This window comes from Oncorhynchus gorbuscha, linkage group LG23 (genome assembly GCF_021184085.1).
Source record: "Oncorhynchus gorbuscha isolate QuinsamMale2020 ecotype Even-year linkage group LG23, OgorEven_v1.0, whole genome shotgun sequence".
NCBI classification, from domain to species: Eukaryota; Metazoa; Chordata; class Actinopteri; order Salmoniformes; family Salmonidae; genus Oncorhynchus; species Oncorhynchus gorbuscha.
The window spans coordinates 33,619,715-33,643,110 of NC_060195.1; the positions used below are offsets into that span (position 1 = coordinate 33,619,715).

At 41.5% G+C, this 23,396-nt stretch overlaps 1 protein-coding gene and 1 pseudogene across 1 annotated transcript in view; both read right to left on the minus strand.

Annotated features, from left to right (window-relative positions):
* Positions 1–1,716, minus strand: part of LOC124010667 (protocadherin alpha-8-like) — an 18,997-nt gene extending 17,281 nt beyond the window's left edge. Inside the window, exon 1 of the mRNA XM_046323331.1 lies at positions 9–1,716. Coding sequence (XP_046179287.1) covers positions 9–1,568 — 1,560 coding nt within the window. The 5' untranslated portion in view covers positions 1,569–1,716. The remainder of the gene's footprint in view (positions 1–8) is intronic.
* Positions 1,717–1,953: 237 nt separating this feature from the next.
* LOC124010668 lies at positions 1,954–23,392 on the minus strand (annotated as a pseudogene).
* Between the last annotated feature and the right edge of the window lie 4 nt (positions 23,393–23,396).

Genomic DNA, 23,396 nt, shown 5'->3' on the forward strand with positions numbered 1-23,396 from the left:
TTTAGAGCGGAAATAAGTCCGTTGTCAGAATTGATATTCAAGAAAGATGTCATATCGTTCTGTGTCCCTTCTCCTCTAATTGTGTGATATGAAATAGCAGCATTTTCATTTAAGTCTTTATCAGAAGCGATTACAGAGAATATGGAGGCACCAGGGGCGTTATTTTCCACCAAGTACAGCTCAATAGGGTTTTGGGAGAATTCTGGACTGTTATCGTTCACATCTGATATCTGGATGCTCAGAGTTTTGAATGTGGACAGAGGAGGCTGACCACAGTCAGTGGCTGTTATAGTGATGTCATAATGGGAGACGCGTTCTCGATCTAAACGTCCTGTTGTGACTATAGAATATACGTTTTCTTTATATGACGGCTTCAATTCAAAAGGTATATTCTCCGATATAATTGAAATCACTTTACCATTAATACCAGAGTCTTTATCTGTGACACTGATGAGAGAAATAACAGTTCCTGGTTTGGACTCTTCAGAAACTGTATTAGAGAGGGATGTTACATCAATTTCTGGCTCATTGTCATTAATATCGATTATCTTTATGATCACTCTACATTCCACAGTCAGTGGAGGTTGTCCTTTGTCCGAGGCCTGAACATCCAGTTTATACACCTCTGTGTCCTCGAAGTCCACCTCACCTTTAACTCTAATGTCTCCAGTTAGCCTATCCAGTTCAAACATATCATAGACTTTTCTCCTTAAGGTTTTACCCAGGCTGAACTCAACCTCACTATTACTTCCTTCATCTGCATCAGTTGCATTTACTCTAATAACAACTGTACCAACTCCAACGTTTTCTTGTATCCTAACATTATATGTATCCTGACTAAAGACGGGACGGTTATCATTACTATCTAGAACAACAATTGTAACATTTAGCATGCCTGATCTTTGAGGAATACCTCCATCTATCGCTGTTAGGAGAAGCGTGTAGTTGTGGTTTTGTTCCCTATCTAGCGACTTCTTTAAAACTAAAAACGGTATTTTGTCCTCGTCGCTTTGCCGCACATCGATTTCAAAATTATCGTTAGACGTTATTTTATAGGTATGAACTGAATTCATCCCAACATCAGGATCACGAGCTGCATGTAATTGGAACCGTGTACCTGGAGGGGTATGCTCAGCTATCTCAAATTTCTGTTCCTTTTCTGGAAAATGAGGTGAATTATCATTCACATCTGTGATTTCTACACCTACGTAATGGGCTTCAAGCGGGGTTTCAACGACAATTTCAAGGTCTATCAAGCACGCGCCAGTGCCTTCACAGAGCTCCTCTCTGTCGATATTCTTATGAACATACAAGACGCCATTGTTCTGATTTAACTGGAAAAGAGCGTCCTTAGATCCAGAAACGATTCGAAACCGCCTCTCCAACAAAGTACTGACGTCAAGACCCAAATCCTTAGCAACATTTCCAACAACAGATCCCTCTTTCACCTCCTCTGGAATAGAGTACCTTATCTGAGCCGAAACCTGCTCCACGAAGCACAGCAGCAAGGAGAAACGCAGAGCAACACACCAGTACTCCCATCTGCGCCTTTGTCCTCCGCCTCCCATCGTTAAACAGACAATTAAGCACAATCCTCAATGAAAAAATACAAACCTACTGATCAGATGGCCAACTCGTAAGGATCCATACGGCATCGAATGCTTCAGTACCGAAAAATAATACACCTATTATCTGACTATCTATTACACGTCTTGTTCGGATGTCCACACCAGTCTCTCAATGTGTGAAACAAAACAGCCCAGAGAGGGGTAGGGTCTAATCCACAAAGTACCAATCAGTCTCCTTATGTTACACTGACACCATGTGGTCCGGGATACTTGTCCACCCAACAGGCTACGATGAGCTCCGTGTGTGTCGTCTGTATCGAGTCCAGTAAATACGCCGATATCAGTAAAAATACAAAAAAATAACGAGTAACGATAAAGGGGGTGTTTAGATAGGGGAAACATACTAAATCGAAGGAGTGCACAGTTTAATAACAGATAATACACCTCAGGCAGTAGCCTAGCATGTACTCACCAGCTAACCTAAGAAGTGAGCTTGGAATTCAGCACAATGGACAGCGCCCCCCTCAGCGAGTTTGCGTGTGGACATTACGCACAGACGACAACATGCTCGCACACACATTCACTCAAAACATGTCTCTTTCTCTGATTTAATAGGCAGTAATGGATAAAAACAGTTCTTACCTCTCCTGAAATTCTTCTCCTGTGGTCGGGTACCACTAGATTATTCCCATTGCTGCCCGGGACTATAGTAGAACCTATACTCATTCTGGGTCCAACTAACATGTACCGGTTGTCTCCGGATCGGTACTGAATGCTGTGGCACAGTGTCCCGTCGTAATTCACATCTTGTAAATACTTGGAGGAATCGTCTGGGGGTTTGGAGCACTGCATTACAATCAACACGATGATACTGACGATAAAAAGTGCTGAAACTGACATCAAAGTTATGATCAAATAAAATGTAACGCTGTTCTCCTCCTCGTCTTTTACTGCGCTTTTAACATCAGAAGCTGCAAAAGCCTCTTTGGGCTCCACAACGTTGATAATCACAGTAGCTGTTGCTGAGAGTGAAACGTTCCCATTGTCTTTTACCAGTATGACCAGTTTGTGCTCAGCCTCGTCTGTCTCTGTGAACGACCGAAGTGTCCTTATCTGTCCTGTATAACGGTCCAAAGCAAAGAGACTGTGGTCAGTAACTTCCTGCAGTGAAAATAATAACCAGCCGTTATATCCTATATCAGCGTCATAGGCTCTCACTTTAGTCACCAAATGGCCTGCGTTCACATTGTGGGGAATCTCCTCCACACCTTCAGTGGAACCGTTAGCGCTGACTGGATACAAGATCACTGGAGCGTTGTCGTTCTGATCCAGGATGAACACATTCACCGTGACGCTGCTGCTTAGTGACGGAGTTCCAGAGTCCTTGGCAATGATGTGAAACTGGAATGTTTTGAGGGTTTCAAAGTCAAAGCTCTTTAGTGCATAAATGTTACCGTTGCCTTCATTTATGTCTAGGAAGGATGTCACGCTTTGTCCGGTGCTCCCACGGCCCAGTGAATATGTAATGGCTGCATGTTCTCCTTCATCCAAATCAGAAGCGCTTACAGAGAAAATAGGCACGCCGGGCTTATTGTTTTCAACTACATAAAATGCGTACGGGTTTTCAGTGAAAAGAGGATTGTTGTCGTTAACATCTACTACCTCCACTTGAATTACTTTAGTTGATGTCAAAGGAGGGGTTCCTAAGTCTTTAGCCGTGATGGTAACATCATACCGAGCCACAGACTCTTTATCAAGGAATTCATTCGTGACTAACGAATAGAAATGCCCATCCGGAGAAGGCTTCAGATCAAACGGTAAATCCTTCGGTAACGAGCAGACTACCTGTCCGTTCACACCCGAGTCCAGGTCGGTCATCCCCATTAACGCTACCACCGTACCGGGAGGTGCGTCCTCGGGGATCCGGCTGGACAGAGAGGTGACGTCAATCTCGGGCCTGTTGTCGTTCACGTCTTCAACTCTGACCAGCACGTTGCAGTGTGTGGAGAGAGACACTGCTCCTGTATCCGCTGCCAGTACCTTCATCTCATACACTTGCTTCTCCTCGAAGTCAAGGCCTCCCTTCACTTTTAGCTCTCCTGTTTTACTGTCCAACTCAAAGGGCTCAGCACCCATAGGTCTAAATTTGCCTCGCAAAGAGTACTTGACCTTGCCATTTAGACCCTCGTCCGTATCAGAGGCATTCAATCGAATTAAAAATGTCCCCGCAGGTGCGCTTTCCTTTACGGTTACTGTGTATTTCAAGGCTTGTCACACACTGGTGCATTGTCATTTATATCAGACACAATAACTGTGATATTAAGGGGCTCCTGTTTTGACATTTGCCCCATCTAACGCTGTTAACAGCAACGTGTGTTGAGAAATTATTCCTATCCAATGGTTTTTGTAATACTAGAAATGGGATTTTACCGCCTTCACCAAATTCTGTTTCCACACGAAAATACTGGCTGTGGCTTAAGGTGTAAGACTGCAAAGCATTTAAGCCTACATCTGGGCCGTGTGCTCCCTCCACTTGAAACCGTGTCCCTGCCAATGCGGACTCTAGTATTTCCAAATGATATGTTTCCTCGGGGAATTTAGGGGAATTATCATTTACATCTATTATCTCTACTGTCACTTGGTGCATTTCTAGCGGATTTTCTATCACCGCTTTAAGGTTGATGAAACACGGCGTATTTTTTACGCACAGTTCCTCTCTGTCTACTCTGTGGTTCACTAACAAAGCACCATCTCTCTGGTTAACCTGGAAGAGCTCGTGCTTTGTTCCAGACACAATGCGAAGATTCCGGTCCGCTTGTCTCGAGTGTCGAATCCCAAGTCTTTAGCTACATTCCCAACTGCCGTTCCCACTTTCAATTCCTCTTGAATGGAGTATCGTATCTGTCCGGAGATTCTTTCAAATGAAGAAAAGAAGAGCAAAATAAGGAAATGCCCATCCACTAACCACCGTCTTTTTCGGGTTTGTATCGCCATTGTATGCTCAAAAACTAGGCTATAGGCCTAACGCAGTAATGCTTAAATCTGAAAGCACACAAATATATTCCGTATCAGTGAATTCGCACTACAAGTCTCTGTTATTTCTATCGTCTTTCACATTTAGAATAGCGCTCTTTAATCCGCCCTGATGCTGCTGTCTCTCTGCAACTACTGAATGTCTCATCCCTATTACGCGCCTCTATTACCCGTTTATGATGTAACAGCACCATCATGCGTCTGGGCACCTTGTGGTTCATAAAAGGAAATCACCTGGCCCTGATGGACTGTCAGTTGAATTCTATAGACAGTTTTGCGAGTTACTAGAAGATTCGAATTTTAATATTTCAAGATTGCATTAAAAGTGGGGAAATGGTCTCCACTATGAAACATTGCCTTATTTCATTGATTCCCGAAACCGGATAAAGACCCTTCTCTCATTGACAATTGGAGACCAATTACTTTATTAAATATAGATTACAAATTGATTGCTCTGGTTTATGCCAAAATATTAAAGAAAGGAATAGATACCATTATAAATGAAATAAATAAACTCAAACAGGATTTATGAAAGGCTGTCACATAAATTCTAACTTTCGTTTAGTCTTGGACCTTACAGATTATTCAGATGCAATTGACTCAGATGCTGTTGTCTTATTTTTGGACTTCTGTAAAGCCTTTGACATAACTGAACATGAATTTCTCTTTAGGTTCTCTTAAACTTTTTGGATTAGGGGGAAAATGTCATCAAAGTAATTCACATGTTTTACGAAGTTATAAATTGTTCTGTGTTACTAAACCTTAATACTTCCAAAATATTCAGTATCAACAGAGGTGTAGGACAGGGATGCCCAATTTCGCCATTTTTATTAATTTTGGTTGTTGAACTTCTAGATATTCTGAATAATGCAAATTTGTATGGCTGAACCATTTTTAACAAAGAAATCAAAATGTCCCAACTGGCTGATGATACTACTCTTTTCTTAAGGTCGCACTTAATGCTATAACTGCATTTTCTATTGCATCAGGGTTAAAACGGAATGTTTCCAAATGTTAAATCTTATGTTTATTTGACTCTGATGATAAAGAAATAGAAAATATTCTTGTAAAGGACTGTGTTCAATATGTAGGAATACATCTGTCAAAAAACCACTTAGTCAGACAACATTTGAATTTCTTTCCTAAAATTAAGAAAATATCAAATATATTTAAAAATTGGCTACAAAGAGATCTTTCTATACTTGGGAGAGTACTTCTGTCCAAGGCAGAGGGACTGCCTCGTTTGGTGTACCCCTCATTGTCTTTATGTGTAAATCCCGCTACATATTGAGAGATAAGTCGTTTCTTGACTTCATCTGGAAAAATAAGTCTCACAAACTAAAAAAGTCAGTCCTTTCTAATAAAAGAGCTGAAGGAGGTCTGGAAGTGTTGGATTCTGTTGACATAAATAACACTTTCAAGATCAACTGGTTGAAAATACGTTTGATCAATACTGATTCAATATGGTATTTTATTCCAAATAATGTGTTTAATAAGTTGGGAGGTCTTCAATTTTTACTAAATTGGTTAGGTTTCATCAACAAGCTTTAATGGCCTGGAAAATATGTTTCCTGCACAATTTTCCCCACATAAAGCTCTTTTGTGGAATAATTCAGACATAACTGTAAGGAATAAGTAATTGTTCTACCCCAGCTGGCATGAGAGGAATATTGACTTTGTTCTTGATGTTTTCGACAACAAGGGTAATATTCTCACATATGAACAATTTATAACATTGAAAGAGTTTCCAATACCTTTCAGAGAGTTTATTTCTGTGATCAAAGCCGTCCCCAGTGGTCTAACTACACAAATGAAAACTCATCTTAGTTTTGGGAATGATCACAAAGTTTATCCAGAACTCAGATTGGAAGGCGTGGGCTTACTTGAGAGATCTTGTTGTAATAAATATATAAGACAAATTCTTCATTCTTCAACTTACACCGAGAGGAAAGTTTTTCTGGAACATGCTTATTCCTGACATAGTCTGGAAAAATGCATGGTTAAGACCTTACAAATACTGTATACCAAACAAAGTTAAGGAAGTGCACTTTAAAATATTACATAAGATATATCCATGTAATTCTATGATATCCAAAGTTGTGGCTATTGATGATATCAGAGTTTTCTGTGAAAAAGTTGGGAAATTTTGTGAAAACCTTGCAAAATACTTATTTACCATTATGAACACTGCCTGTGTTTTTGACATGAAATATATAATATGTTACTATTACCGGTAACAAGACCACTGAAATGATTGTTCTTTGTGTTCTTGTTGCCAAATACTTTATACACAAACAAAAATTCCCAATTCTATCCCAAAATGATGACACATTTGTATTATACACATTCTATTTCATTAAAACATTCACCTAATGAACAATAACAAGTCAACATTTTCCTAAATCATTACAATAAGATTTTCAGGTGATTACAATTGCACTACAATTATTTATTTATTTTATTTCTTGTTTGTTTTAGTATTTTCCTCGTTAATACCGCGTTCTTTTTGTATGATGTAAGAATGTAAATTGTTTATCTGTATTTTGAATTTTAAAAAAATAAAAAAAACTTGTGGTTCTTAACCTGTAGGCCAACACCGTCAGGGCGACTTTTGAAGTAACTGTCTTTCGGATCAAACCCTAATTGTATCACCTGCTTACAATATACTGTCCTTATTTATGAGCAAAAATACTGTCCCGCTGAAACGTATTGAACATTATATACATAAAGGGCATGGGTGAAAAAACAAGTACACTGGGATTCACAGAACATGTTTCAATGGCACAGTTAAGAAAAAACAATCATTACAAAAAACAGGCTGTTTTTACATGTATACTTTGTCACAGCAATATACTGTCCTTTATCAGTGGTGGAAAAAGTATACAATTGTCATACATGAGTAAAAGTAAAGATATCTATATATACAAAAGTGTGTGGACACCCCTTCAAATGGCTGGATTCATTTTTCAGCCATATTTGCTGACAGATGTATCAAATCAAGCACACAGCCATGCACCTCCAGAGACAAACATTGGCAGTAGAATGGCCTTACTGAAGAGCTCAGCTGCAACGTGGCACCGTCTGGGATGCCATGTTTCAATAAGTCAGTTCATCAAATTTCTGCCCTGCTAGAGCTTCCTGTCAACTGTAAGTTCTGTTATGTGAAATGGAAACGACGGCTCAGCCCCAAAGTGGTAGGCCGTGACAAGCTCTAGAACGGGACTGCAGAGTGCTGAAGTACGTGGTGCATAAACTCGTCTGTCGTCGGTTGCACACTCACTACCGAGTTCCAAATTCTGTGGAAACAACGTCAGCACAAGAACTATTCGTCGGGAGCTTCATGAAACACAAACCTAAGATCACACAAGCCTAAGATCACCATACACAATGCCAATCATCAGCTGGAGTGGTGTAAAGCTGGCAGTTATTGGACTCTGGAGCAGTGGAAACATGTTCTCTGGAGGATGAATCTGAGTATGGTGGATGCCCGGAGAACGCTATCAGCCCCAGTGCATAGTGTCAACTGTAAAGTTTGGTGGAGGAGGAATAATGCTCTGGGACTGTTATTCATGGTTTGGGCCCCTTAGTTCCAGTGAAGGGTAATCTTAACACTACAGAATACAATGACATTATAGATCATTCTGTGCTTCCAACTTTGTGGCAACAGTTTGGGGAAGGCCCTTACCTGTTTCAGCATGGCAATGCCCCCTGGGCACAAAGCGTGTCCATACAGAAATGGTTTTGTTGAGATCGGTGTGGAAAAAACTTGACTTCCCTGCACAGAACCCTGACCTCAAACCCATCGAACACCTTTGGGATGAATTGGAATGCTGACTACAAGCCAAGCATATTTTCTTTTAGCAATATACTGACCTTATTTTATCAGCAATATACTGTCCTTATTTTATCAGCAATATACTGACCTTATTTTATCAGCAATATACTGACCTTATTTTATCAGCAATATACTGTCCTTATTTTATCAGTTGTTATACTTTGAGTTGGACGCATCTATAATACCATGACTTTCAGCTTTACTCACCACTATTTTTTAAATGATTACATCCTATTCAATTACATTAAACATTTAGATGTGATAGATATCACAAGTAATGCAGTCAGTGTCACAGTATTAAAATGATAGATATCTACATTTTTGTCACTTCAGCTTTCCTAGGCTTGTCTTGTGTCGGTCTATAATGGGTTATTTGAACAACCCATCCTGTTCTGCTATTGCAACAGTAAACAGCGACATCCTATGGCTGAGAATGCTAGGTTCATTCAGTAGAGACAATTGAATGTCTTCCCCGACATGCGTGATAAGATAGTATGGTAAATGGATGCATGGCCGACCAGTAAATTGTGTTAAGACCATAACAGTCTGAGCAACACAAATTCATGCCCTCCACCAATTCTGCCTCCATGTCTCTCCCTCCACCAGGTCATCTCGAAGATTACTGCCATCACATGTGTATTAGAAACGGTGAGGTAACTAATTTACCTACTTTTCAACGGTGCTTTATTTAGCTAGTTCACTGCACTGAATGCTTTGCAGATGCTTGATGCGTTACCCGTATGCTAGCATCCGGAGCTGAGGGTCTTGTCAGAATATACAATTACAGCTGCTTCAAAGCGCACCAGGAGCCACTGCAAGCAGGCAGCGCGTTGTCCTGGCAACGGGCTCGGCGAGGCATGTCGCTATCCGCGGTTCTGAAAGAAAGCAGGCAGAGAGAGTGTAAAGAGGAAGAGATGGGGGCAGTGCCTGCTGTAGACAATGAAATCTCGGGAAATTGTATTTCCCGCTTTCCAATTTGTTCTCAATTATGTTACAAGGTTCACGTAATGTTTTTTCCCCGTTTCCCACCTTCAGGGGTCTATAAAATTCCCCTCTTATCGCCTTGATTTGTCATAATGAGAGGTATACTGCTCTGCGTGGGTCATCTGGATACAGGGGAGAAGGAATCCTCTCTCCACAGAGGTGACAACATATGTCCCAGGAGTGGTGTGGCGAAAAATCTGGGGCCCATATTTTCCTTAATCTGGTAACCTAACTAGTAAAACCTTGGTAGAACGTGGTTCATCTGTTGTAAAAACGAGTAAAATGGACTATGATGGGAGCAGACTTTAAAATCAGGTCACATGGTTTAAAAAATACTCCTGCAAAAACTCCTGGCCTTGGGAGGATGAGAACCCTGTCAAACTGCAGCAACCTTGTACTTCTTCATATGAATTATATTTTAAAGAACGACTAAGGGAGTTTCCTATACAAATACACAGAGAAAGCAACATGATTTGACAATAAAACTCACAGGGCTGAGTAAGCTTTACGCAGGTTTGCATCGTGTAGTCCTGCCCTATGCAACTGTAGGCCTAATAAAACATTACCTGGCAGTTATTGTGTTTATTGATTCATTACAGATAAACGTTTCTGATTGTAGCCTAGTCAGTCCAATTTTGAATGTAAACCAAACTTGATCCTATTCACATTTTCTCACAAACAAATGGGCTATAAATACTTCCTTAACCCTGGCCAGGGGACAGGGCGCGTAGTAGGCTAGACTAGGAAGCTGCTGATGTTAGTAGCCTACAGTTGATCAGACTGAACATAGTCTAATTCCCATGTTATCACGCTTACTAAATAAATACTGGAGGAGAGTGGAGAGCGCCTTGAGCTTTGAGCGTTGTGCGTTGTGCGTGGCACCTGCAATTTCCGTGAATGTGATTGGTCAAGACAGGCAAAGAGCATGCAGCAGAACTCAGTTGTGAAAGACATAAGGCATCGGTCTAAAAAACAGCACCTTGCTCCTCTTTAAACAATTTGCGTCACTACATTTAAAAAAAAACGAAATCAAAAGTGGTACACCTGATTGAAAAGTGCTGAGGCAAAAGTCGTCTAGCCACAGGTTTTGTGGTAGCCCTGCCTCACTGCTATTGTTTAGCCAAGGGAAGAATATACTGGAAGATTTCAGCACAGTACATGCCTAGATGTATGATAGTATTGGTGTGTCTATGCATGTATAAAACAAAAACCACATTCAACCTAATCTTCTACCAAACACTAGCCTCACACCATACAACAAGAATATCCCCCTCTCTCTCAACCGAACAACACACACACACACACTTACCGTAAACCCCCTAAAACATATCATTCTGGGCTATGTAATTATATCCTGCACTACCCCACCTTCACTTTCACTCTGTCACTTGATCGCAGCCCTGAGCATCAAGCCCTCTGCTCTGTGTGAAGGCTCATATACGCCCTAACATTAAGAGTCAGAGGTAAAGTGGATGGCTGCACAATGGGCCTATTGTGATGGATGTCGCAGTGAGGGACAGGAACGGTGTATGGCGGCACCATGGGCCTATTGTGATGGATGTCGCAGTGAGGGACAGGAACGGTGGATGGCGGCACCATGGGTCTATTGTGATGGATGTCGCAGTGAGGGACAGGAACGGTGGATGGCTGCACCATGGGCCTATTGTGATGGATGTCGCAGTGAGGGACAGGAACGGTGGATGGCGGCACCATGGGTCTATTGTGATGGATGTCGCAGCGAGGGACAGGAACGGTGGATGGCTGCACAATGGACCTATTGTGATGGATGTCGCAGCGAGGGACAGGAACGGTGGATGGCTGCACAATGGACCTATTGTGATGGATGTCGCAGCGAGGGACAGGAACGGTGTATGGCGGCACCATGGGCCTATTGTGATGGATGTCGCAGCGAGGGACAGGAACGGTGGATGGCAGCACCATGGGTCTATTGTGATGGATGTCGCAGCGATGGACAGGAACGGTGGATGGCTGCACAATGGACCTATTGTGATGGATGTCGCAGCGAGGGACAGGAACGGTGGATGGCTGCACAATGGACCTATTGTGATGGATGTCGCAGCGAGGGACAGGAACGGTGGATGGCTGCACAATGGACCTATTGTGATGGATGTTGCAGCGAGGGACAGGAACGGTGAATAGTGTTCAATGTGGTTTCTGGGGTCTCACATTCGGAAGGATTACCGTTTAGTTTGGTGCAGTAGAAGGGGAAGAAACTAGGCTCTTAAAAAGAGACAAGGCAGCACCGGGAAACATTCTGCACATGGCTTATGAGTTCTCCTGCGGGTTGTGTGTTGTTAGGGTGTTAGTCTGTCAGTGGCTCACAGCAACACAGCAGCAATGTAGTCATATACAACAAGTACAGGCAAGCTGGGAGTATCCGATCTGGGTCAGAAGGAAGGAGACGGAACACTCTGTGACACACAGAGGGGTTTGTTTATCTGGCCCAGGTTAACCAGGTGGGAGGAGTTTAAACCGGGTGAAAAGTTGTTGCATTGGTTTTGGACCTGGGGTGCCTCCCGGGCATAAGCCTGCTGCCCCACTCTGGCCGTAGGCTGAAAACAATAGTGATGTAATCAAGCACGTGGAGTGATAAGTAGGATTCTGTTTTCACATGCTAAAGGGGCGGCAGGTAGCCAAGTGGTTAGAACGTTGAGCCAGAAAGGTTGCTAGTTCCCTGAACAAGACAGTTAATTCACTCTTCCTTAGCCATCATTGTATATACAAATTCATTCTTAACTGACTTCCCTCGTAAAATAAAGGATACATTAATAAAAGGGATTTATGGAGATAAAAACACTTTGTCTGCCTTCTTAATGAAAACTAGTTTGAAAAGTAAAACGTATTTTATGGAAAATAGATGTTGTATGTTTCTGGACGATGCACCAGGCTGCCTTGTTGACAACATGACAGAGCGGCGCAGATTACTGTTCGATGGTAGAAGGGCGCTCTTCCCTCCCCGTGTTCGCCCGATGACGTGATGGGCCATTGCCCGATGACGTGATGGGCCATTGCCCGGTTCAACTTGGGCCAGCATAATATAACTCCCTCACTTCTATGTGCCAACCTTCTCAAGCCATTCACATCGCAGCAGTTAACACCGACTCAAACTCAGCTCCTTTTAAGGCTTTTATTTACACTGTAGAATTTACAAGCAGAACATCCAAACACAGAAAATTACTATTAGGACATTTTGTTGTGACATCACATTTTTTCAACAACAAATACGGGAAATCAGTGATCTGTCCCTCATGCATGACCTCAACTGCATGACCTCAACTCTGTCCACCCAAACACGCATGCACAAACACATGCTCAAATGGATTTAAACTACAAGTAGAAAGCAATGTGCACAAACACAGCAGCAGGAGAAATATGAACCATGTCATCAAATGAATCAGTCTCTCAGACTCTTTATAACCACAACACTGTTGTTTTGTCAATCACATAACCACGTGAACTACGACCTTACAGAGCCATTCTCTTGGTTTGATAACGAGCAACAACTGCTATTTACACAAATCAAGTGCCATATAGTAAATACATTGAAAAAGACAAATAGCTCATACTATGTCATTGTACAAAAAACACTTTTATCACAGTTCAGGCTAATCAGATTCAGCTTGCTGAAAATATCCTCCATGAATTAGATGTTTGCATTGTCTTAGAATTATTTTAAACCCTGGACCACTTATCTTACTTGCATCCTGAAGTGCAGATCAATATCAGTGAGCACAAGATTATAATAGGCCTAATAAATGACAAGATCAACGTTTATACCACTGATGCTCTACTGCAGAGCATCGGAAACAAGAGTTACAGTTCCTGCGGTTTCATTTGTTTGTTTGCTTGTCTCACATGTAGAACCGTAACTACAACACACAGAGATGCTAACAGCTGGAGCCCTCACAGTACAATTAGCTGTCTTCGAGGCAGGGCCCAGATGTGGTGTTTAATTCAGGCTGAAACAAAAAACCCTGGCCTCAGCAGTCAGTGGCGAGCAGATTGGCTAGCATGTTACTGTTGCTACACTAATTAAGCATGAAGAGCTATTAGATCCATCAGAATCAGCTTAATACTCTTGCACAAATGCAGCCTGTCTGCTGCTGCTAAATCACACTGGTGGCTAAAACACCAGCACAGACATACACACACCCTCAATCGCACCTTACGCACACACATGCACAGTCGCCCACATGCACAGTCGCACACATGCACGCACACATGCACACACACTATAAGAGGGATTTTTGGTGGCATCTCCAAGACTAAAAACAAGGAACAGCTCTGTCCTGTCCTGTCCTGTCTGAAAAGGAAGGTTAAGATAAAAATAGACGTCAACGCTCTGTTCCTCCAATAGACATGGTTCTTTACTGCATTAATAATTGGGTGTTTCATAAGCAGAGTAAGTGAACTACATAAAGCAATATCCGCCTGGGTAAAGTACAGTAGCACTACCTTTGTGACAACTGATCTGGTTTACCTGTCCTTGTGATTTTCTCCACCCTTTCAGGTGTCACTTATTATCCCCAGTGTATATATCCTTGTGTTTCCTGTCTTTCTGTGCCAGTTCGTCTTGTTTTGCTAAGTTGACCAGCGGTTTTTCTTGCTCCTATTTTCCCAGTCTCCTTTTGTTTCTAGTCCTCCTGGTTTTCGACCCTTGCCTGTCCTGACTCTGAACCCGCCTGCCAGACCACTGTCTATTCTGACTTCAAGCCTGCCTATCCTTATACTGTTTTGGACTCAGATCTGGTTTCTGACTCCTGCCTTACCTGCCTCGAGACTGCCTATCTTCTGGTACTGTTTGGACTCTGACCTGGTTTATGAACTCTCGCCTGTCCCGACCTGCCTTTGCCTGCTTCCTTTGTTATAATAAATATCGGAGCGCTACCATCTGCCTCCTGTGTCTGCATTTGGGCCTCGCCTTGTGCCCTTATAACCCTGGTGGATGTTACACTGTGACAGTGGAGAGGAGTGGTTAACCAGCAATACAGTGGAGAGGAGTGGTTAACCAGCAATACAGTGTAGAGGAGTGGTTAAGCAGCAATACAGTGTAGTGGAGTGGTTAACCAGCAATACAGTGGAGAGGAGTGGTTAACCAGCAATACAGTGTAGAGGAGTGGTTAAGCAGCAATACAGTGTAGAGGAGTGGTTAAGCAGCAATAAAGTGGAGAGGAGTGGTTAACCAGCAATACAGTCTAGAGGAGTGGTTAACCAGCAATACAGTGTAGAGGAGTGGTTAACCATCAATACAGTCTAGAGGAGTGGTTAACCAGCAATACAGTGTAGAGGAGTGGTTAACCAGCAATACAGTCTCGAGGAGTGGTTAACCAGCAATACAGTGTAGAGGAGTGGTTAACCAGCAATACAGTCTAGAGGAGTGGTTAACCAGCAATACAGTGTAGAGGAGTGGTTAACCAGCAATACAGTGGAGAGGAGTGGTTAACCAGCAATACAGTGTAGAGGAGTGGTTAAGCAGCAATACAGTGTAGAGGAGTGGTTAAGCAGCAATACAGTGGAGAGGAGTGGTTAACCAGCAATACAGTCTAGAGGAGTGGTTAACCAGCAATACAGTGGAGAGGAGTGGTTAACCAGCAATACAGTCTCGAGGAGTGGTTAACCAGCAATACAGTGGAGAGGAGTGGTTAACCAGCAATACAGTCTAGAGGAGTGGTTAACCAGCAATACAGTGGAGAGGAGTGGTTAACCAGCAATACAGTCTAGAGGAGTGGTTAACCAGCAATACAGTGGAGAGGAGTGGTTAACCAGAAATACAGTGTAGAGGAATGGTTAACCATCAATACAGTGTAGAGGAGTGGTTAACCATCAATATAGTGGAGAGGAGTGGTTAACCAGCAATACAGTGGAGAGGAGTGGTTAACCAGCAATACAGTGTAGAGGAGTGGTTAACCATCAATATAGTGGAGAGGAGTGGTTAACCAGCAATACAGTGGAGAGGAGTGGTTAACCAGCAATACAGTCTAGAGGAGTGGTTATCCAGCAATGTAGTGGAGAGGAGTGGTTATCCAGCAATGTAGTGGAGAGGAGTGGTTATCCAGCAATGTAGTGGAGAGGAGTGGTTATCCAGCAATGTAGTGGAGAGGAGAGGTTATCCAGCAATGTAGTGGAGAGGAGTGGTTATCCAGCAATGTAGTGGAGAGGAGTGGTTATCCAGCAATGTAGTGGAGAGGAGTGGTTATCCAGCAATGTAGTGGAGAGGAGTGGTTATCCAGCAATGTAGTGGAGAGGAGTGGTTATCCAGCAATGTAGTGGAGAGGAGTGGTTAACCAGCAATGTAGTGGAGAGGAGTGGTTAACCAGCAATATAGTGGAGAGGAGTGGTTAACCAGCAATATAGTGGAGAGGAGTGGTTAACCAGCAATACAGTGGAGAGGAGTGGTTAACCAGCAATACAGTGGAGAGGAGTGGTTAACCATCAATATAGTGGAGAGGAGTGGTTAACCAGCAATACAGTGGAGAGGAGTGGTTAACTGTTATGCAGGTGAATGAGGACCCAAAAGCGACTTAACAGAAACAGAGTCTTTATTCCAGTCTTTAACAAAAACGATAATCCTTAATGCCAAAACAGGAAAACTGAAATCCTCTAGAGACAGTAGAGGGGAACAACTGGAGATGCGACCACAGACTGCAGGTCGCTTCGGGAAGGCGCAGGACGTAGCTGATATAGATACCTGCTCACACACAGCATCTGAAGAAGGCAAAAACACGACGGAACAAGAACACAGCACATCAAACATCAAACAAGGATCCGACAAGGACAGACGCAGAAACAGAGGGAGAAATAGGGACTCTAATCAGAGGGCAAAATAGGGGACAGGTGTGAAAGAGTAAATGAGGTAGTTAGGAGAATGAGGAACAGCTGGGAGCAGGAACGGAACGATAGAGAGAGAGAGAGAGAGAGAGAGGGAGAGAGGGAGGGGGAGAGAGAGGGATAGAAAGAGGGAAAGAACCTAATAAGACCAGCAGGGGGAAACGAACAGAAGGAGAAGCACAAGGACAAGACATGACAATATATGACAAAACATGACATTAACCAGCAATATAGTGGAGAGGAGTGGTTAACCAGCAATACAGTGGAGAGGAGTGGTTAACCAGCTATACAGTGGAGAGGAGTGGTTAACCAGCAATACAGTATATATATATATGGAGAGGAGTGGTTAACCAGCAATACAGTGGAGAGGAGTGGTTAACCAGCAATACAGTGGAGAGGAGTGGTTAACCAGCAATACAGTGGAGAGGAGTGGTTAACCAGCAATACAGTGGAGAGGAGTGGTTAACCAGCAATACAGTGGAGAGGAGTGGTTAACCAGCAATACAGTGGAGAGGAGTGGTTAACCATCAATATAGTGGAGAGGAGTGGTTAACCATCAATATAGTGGAGAGGAGTGGTTAACCAGCAATACAGTGGAGAGGAGTGGTTAACCTGCAATACAGTGGAGAGGAGTGGTTAACCATCAATATAGTGGAGAGGAGTGGTTAACCAGCAATACAGTGGAGAGGAGTGGTTAACCAGCAATACAGTGGAGAGGAGTGGTTAACCAGCAATACAGTGGAGAGGAGTGGTTAACCACACTGTAAAAAAAATAAAAAAATAATTGCAGGGATAAATTTATATTTAACTTTCATTGTGTAGAATAATAGAAAATGTCAGTAAATGCGAAATGCATTACACTTCCTGTATTTTTACAGCCATACATTCCTTTTTCACAACAATAAGCTGTAGAAATACAATAATATACATTATAAATAAACAACTATTCTTACCATTGCTTTATGGATATTTACTCTAGTTTTACATTCTAAATGCAGATAATTACAGTAAAAACGATTTCTGATGTTTATAAACAATATAAAACGATGCAAGGGAATGTACAAAGAATGCTTTCATGTGTGACTGTACTGATATTGATCACTAAATTACAAATATTAACTGTAAAATTATGAGTATTTACAATACCTCAATGACAGGGAATGCATATTCAGACTGTTATTTAAATTATTAAGCCAGTTATTTTAGTATTTATTAATAGCAAAGTTGTTCAATGTTAATGAACAGCATGAAGCATTGAAAGAAAATGTAAAGAGAATTACATTGTCTGTGATTTTAAACATATTGTCTGTAAAACAAAGTAATCTTACATGAATATACTTTAAATGTTACATGTCATTCTCTTTATTTGAGAATAATGGTCAGATGTTGCTCAGATTAAAAAGGTAAATCTACGTCGCGCGCGGGTGGTCTAAGTCTGCGTTAGTTCGAATCCTGTTCGCCTCATTTCTAGAACACTTATTTAAACTATTTACGTTAAGTATTTAAGGTTGCCTACTTTTACCAGTGTGCGATTGTGCTTACATGTTTCTATGTAATGTGGGTAGAATGCATTCTACCTCGACTCTCAAGTAGAAGACCATGCTATATTGCTTCTTTTTTTTAAACATTAATATCAGCACTTAAGCAATTTCGTCCTCCACCAGAGTAGGATTCATTATGATCCAACATTCTCTTCCATATCAGACACTTCCTCCTCTATTTCAAAGTCACCATCCTCTACATCACTCTTCGGAACTATTTAAAAAGTCAGTGAATATTTCACATTGAATGGAGTCGTTTCGGCTAGAAACCATTTGACAAGGAGTCAGGAACACGTCGGAGGCGTCATTCAAACGGCAGCAGTTTGGCACACGCAGTGATAGGAGAGCGGATATCTAGAATACCAAGGGGAGCATTACCACTAAGTTTTGGCTTAATTGTTTAACATAACGTTTAAATATTTGACATTATTGCTAGATGTGCGGCTCATTAACTTTGTGTTGTATATGCTAGCTAATATCGTGGAGTTTGTGGTTGGCTGCTCACACGTCGTTAGCAAGATAGCTAAGATAAGCACACGTTTTTTGTAACATATCATATGTTGACATTTAACGTTTTATTAGTTCTGAATTTTGAAGCGTTGACATTTAGCTATTTAGCTAGATCGATAGCTGCATTTCATAACCTTGTTAGCGCGCTAATTTCTAGGTTACGTTAGTTTGCTGTAAACCAATCCCACCTGAAGACATATTTTTCTCTTTCCTTCAACAGTTGCATGAATTGGAATTGAGGAAATAACATGCAATCCTCAAACTGAAGTAATATTCATAGATAGTTTAGTTTCGCAAACTGAGTAGTTGAGCATGGAAATAAATAATCGCTGTTGTCCCCTTTAAGTGCATTGTCATTGTAATCAAGCAAATCAGAAAGATGCACTTCAGTAGTTAATTGGAACCTAGATTAAAATCTACAAGCTACTTTTTTGTCTTTGTTGTTACAAGTAAGTTAAATATAGAGAAATTGGGAAGATGTAAGGTCTTTCCAAAGAATTGGCATGTCGTTCCTGTGGCCTCACTGTTAAAACGTTGAGGTTATGTGGATCATTAGTCATTACACGACATTAAGCAAATTGACAATATGTATGCTGCATGGTTAGTTGCAAATCTCAGTTTACATAATATATTGCTTTTTAAAGTCATGCGTCATCATCATAGTCTGCTGTAATCACAATGTGACACGATGCAAGGGCCGTTTACATGTGAAAATCATCATTGTCAGAAACAATGCCTTGATCTGAAGGATCTTCCTCATTAAAGGTCACATGTTTCAAAAAGAGAAAAGGTCAAATGCCCATTCAGAGACTGGCAAAGCCTTTACATTAAAATCCTCTGTTATCTCCCACATTTCAAGGCATCATAGGTATGCTACAGCTGTGCATGTATCCAACTATTCAGTGAGTTCTCATGATGATGCTGAAAGTCTGTTGGGTGTAGATCTTATTGATGAAGTGCCAGAGGATATACTGAACCCAGCTGTTATGGAAAGTCTGTATATAAAATATCTGCATGTTTTACATTAAGTTACAGGCCAAGTATCTAATTCCCTCTATGATACAAAATATTTTTGATTTAGTGTAGTAGTCTTAATGGACTTTGTCATCAGCACACTCAACATCAACTCCTGGTTGCCCTTCAGTCTAATACTAACTTGACAGAGTCAGAAATTGAACGTGTTGTAAAGACCTTGCAGGACACAGATCTGCATGCATCCTGTAGCTCTACTTAATCACCAGAATACACGAGAAGGCAGTATTTCCAGAGGAACTTTTCCTATGTGCATCCGAAAAGCTGTTGTTTGGCAGGAAAGCCAGTAAAGGACACTACGTGCACTTCTGCACGTGTTAAACTATGTTTGTGATGGATCTGTGTTCAAGTCTAATGCCGTATTTATGGACTCGGGTGTAACTAAAGCTTGTATTGTATCAAAATGCTTTTGATGTTGTTAACCCTCTTGGATCAGCAAGTAAGAGGCCTAAGATTGTGGGGGTCTACTTTACACTGGCAAACTTTGATCCGTGTTTATCGCTCCAGTATTGATCATTTACAGCTCATGTTATTGTGTAACGAGAGAGACTTTAAATATGTTGGCCATGATGCGCTTTTTATCTACAATGCTGTCAGATCTCAGAGATTTAGAAACAAATGGGTTGGAGAGATATCTGGACCTGCTGTGAAGGCAGCAGGCTTTTGCATTACTGGTGATAATTTGGGGTCTCACGACACAGGAGAATTAATTGAACATTTTAGTACCTCCAACTACTGCTGTCGATACTGCCTTGCAATTAGAGGTTAGCAGTTTGATTTTGATGAACCTGCTGCTGCCAAAACAGTACGAAATTACAACGAGCCAGTGAAAGCACTACAAGATGGTAATGAGACCATATCCAGGGGGTTAAAATTGGCCTCTGTATTTAGTTCCCTCAAGCACTTCCAGGTCTGTCAGCCAGGCCTCCCACCATGCATTGGTCATGATTTGGTTGAGAGGATAGTGGCATATGACCTAGCCATTTATATCATCTACTTTGTTCAAGTAAATACATTCTTTACACACTCAGAGCTTAACCGCAGCATCAGGCAGTTTAGCTACCAAGGATCTCATGCCAATTCCACACCCTCAGAAGTTGGTGAAAAGGGAATTCAACTAGGTGGTCAGGCAACAGAAAACGGGTCTCTTTTGAGGCTCCTCCCTGTTATAATAGGCAAAAAGATTGCTGATATAGAAGATTGGATATGGCAACTAACAATCCTACTTAAAGAACTTGTGGAATGAATCTGTTCCCCCTCCATTTCAGAGGCTCAAGTTACTTTGCTCAATGTTCTGATTCCTGAGTGTACAGACAGGAAACAATCAGTTTCCTTTCACAAACTGAAACCAGAGCACCACTATCTGATCCACTATCCTGCTCTGATACTGATGTTTGGCCCACTCATAAGGCTGTGGACAATGAGGTTTGAAAGTAACAATTCATATTTCAAAAGATATGTCCATATTTGATCCCATTCAACTGTTTCCGCTCCAGCCATTACCACGAGCCCCTCCTTCCCAATGATGGTGCCACAAACCTCCTGTGATAAACACAGACTCAGCGTCAAGACCCCTCTGGCCATCCGAGAGGGGTCAAGGAATTGGTCACATATGGTCATGAGCCATGGCCTGTCTCTCACTGTTAAATCTACACTGTCATGTGGTGTATAGCAGGATAAAACCACATTTACGTGAGCATGTATGTAAATCAAATCTGACGTGCCATTTCACCAGTAACTTCCCAGCTCCATCATATTTAAAGTGAAAATGTATCTGCCTCTTCCTCACGACTAGGCCTACAGAACATTTGAGGCCACAAAGTGAAATAGCAAATATCCGCTAGCTAACGCCACTCGTTTTGCCATCAGAATAAACAGACCTGGACATATCACGATAACTGTATTGTTGACATATTCTCTGCGCTGAATTTACGATTTGAAACAGTATGGCATTGGTCACTGTTGGCCTAATTGAACGACGTTCCCTGTTTACCTTTGTAGTAAAATCGTGTTGTTTTCCTCATTTGCCCGAACTCACAGTTCAATTAAGTTAATATCCGGCAGATATTGTTCAGTTTTCCACTTACTGCGTGCATAAACACTCATTAGAATGATCGGAAATCTAGGAACAATTGAGGTCTGGACATGTTGGGGGAGTAGGCCACCTCTTTACATAACAAATATATTATTTCAAAAATCCCCTTTGTGATCAATATGACTTCTCTGTATGTATTACTTACTTTTTTTGGGGGGGGGGGCAGCCTATGGGTACATGTGGTATAAACTAAGTGTGCAACATGAATATTATAGCTGTAAACCCCCAAACAAAAATTGTTGAAGCAAAAAAATGAACCATAATGGATATCTACCAGTCACTTATAGTAAAATTCCACCCAATAACTATCTTTTTGAGTATTTGTTTCATTAGTCCATTGTTGATAAGGTTCCCAAACGGTTTTGTTTGTCAGCAATCAAGTTTTCAACATATGTAACTATCAAAATACAGAAATCAGCCTTGTATGATGCATTTGCATAATCGGATGCAAACGCTGCATGATAAGACGAAAATGCACCATCGAGGGCTTCCACCATGCCAATTTAAAGTAGTCCACGTGTCAACTGGGTGGGGATTCCTATTGGTTGTAACCTCAATGGTGCTGCCCATGCTGTCACAGACAGCCATAATGGCACAAATGTAAAGATGAGTGAGTCTTTTGTCACTTTACACACTTCCATATCCACCTATCACATTTCATCAATCGGTAAAAGTATTAACCAATGAGATTCAATCATTTAAAAAATACTTTCTTCCGATCACTTTCCTGTTGTTGCTTCTGTTTTACAGATCACCACCTACACCCCAGCACCACCAGGTTAGGTCTGTGTTTCCCAAACTTGGTCCTGGGGCCCCGTGGGTGCACATTTTGGTTTTTGTTCTACACTACACAGCTGATTCAAATAAACTCATCATCAAGCTTTGATTATTCAAATCAGTTGTGTAGTGCTAGGCCAAAAAACTAAATGTGCACCCAGGGGGGCCCCAGGACCAAGTTTGGGAAACACTGCGTCAGGCTATTGATTTGTTTATTAAACATTTCAAATAAACAGTTCAACCGTGAAGCTTTAGTCTGGTAGAACTGCTAATGAACAGTTACTTCAAAAGTTGAATTGAGTAGGCTTCAGTAGCTAGCATGTCAACCAATGAGCTGCTGTGGAACTGCTCAAAAGCAAAAGCTGCCCCTACACCACAGATCCAGGATCAGATACCTACCTCGATCGTAACCATATCTGAGAAAATATCTGACCTCGTATCAGCGGTTAGGGGCATCTTTTGTGTCCTACGGATGAGTGGGCCCACCTTGGAGAGCTAAAAGAACCAGAGAGCAAAGAGGTCATTCATCATGAATGTAATAGTCTTATACATCAGATGAACATGGCATGCAGTACAATACATAAAGACTGACTACATATTGCACCACAATAGATACTACAGGCTATACTACAGGCTACACAAAGCACATATATATACTTGCTTAAAAGCAGGAATAGTAGTTACTGTAGTAATATTTTAAATACATATTGGAGTTTCACTTTGTTTAGCAGTCACATTTTGTACATAGTTTTAAAATTAAAGAAATGTCAACTTTAAAAACAGATTCATTTGGCCAGTGTATTGTTTTCTTTGTTTACTTCAATACTAAAACATTGGCATCAAATACATCCAGCATTACACATAATAACACAGTCATTCCTTTCAGTGATTAAAATGAACGTATTTACTGGATAAAGGTTTAAAAATGAACAGTATAAGACAGTGAAACAATATAAAAACATGTACTTATTATATTTGGATGAAACTGTATTTGCCATAGGGCCTAATTCAAAATGATACCAGATACTTCCTGAATACTTCCCCTCACTGGCAAAGCCCAGACATCCTCCATCCTCTCATAGAGGTAGACCATGGATGTTTTTAGGAGGGAACTATGTGCAGTTTGCTCCTGCTCTGAGGTGGAGGAGGAGCTTTGCAGGGAAGGCATAGTG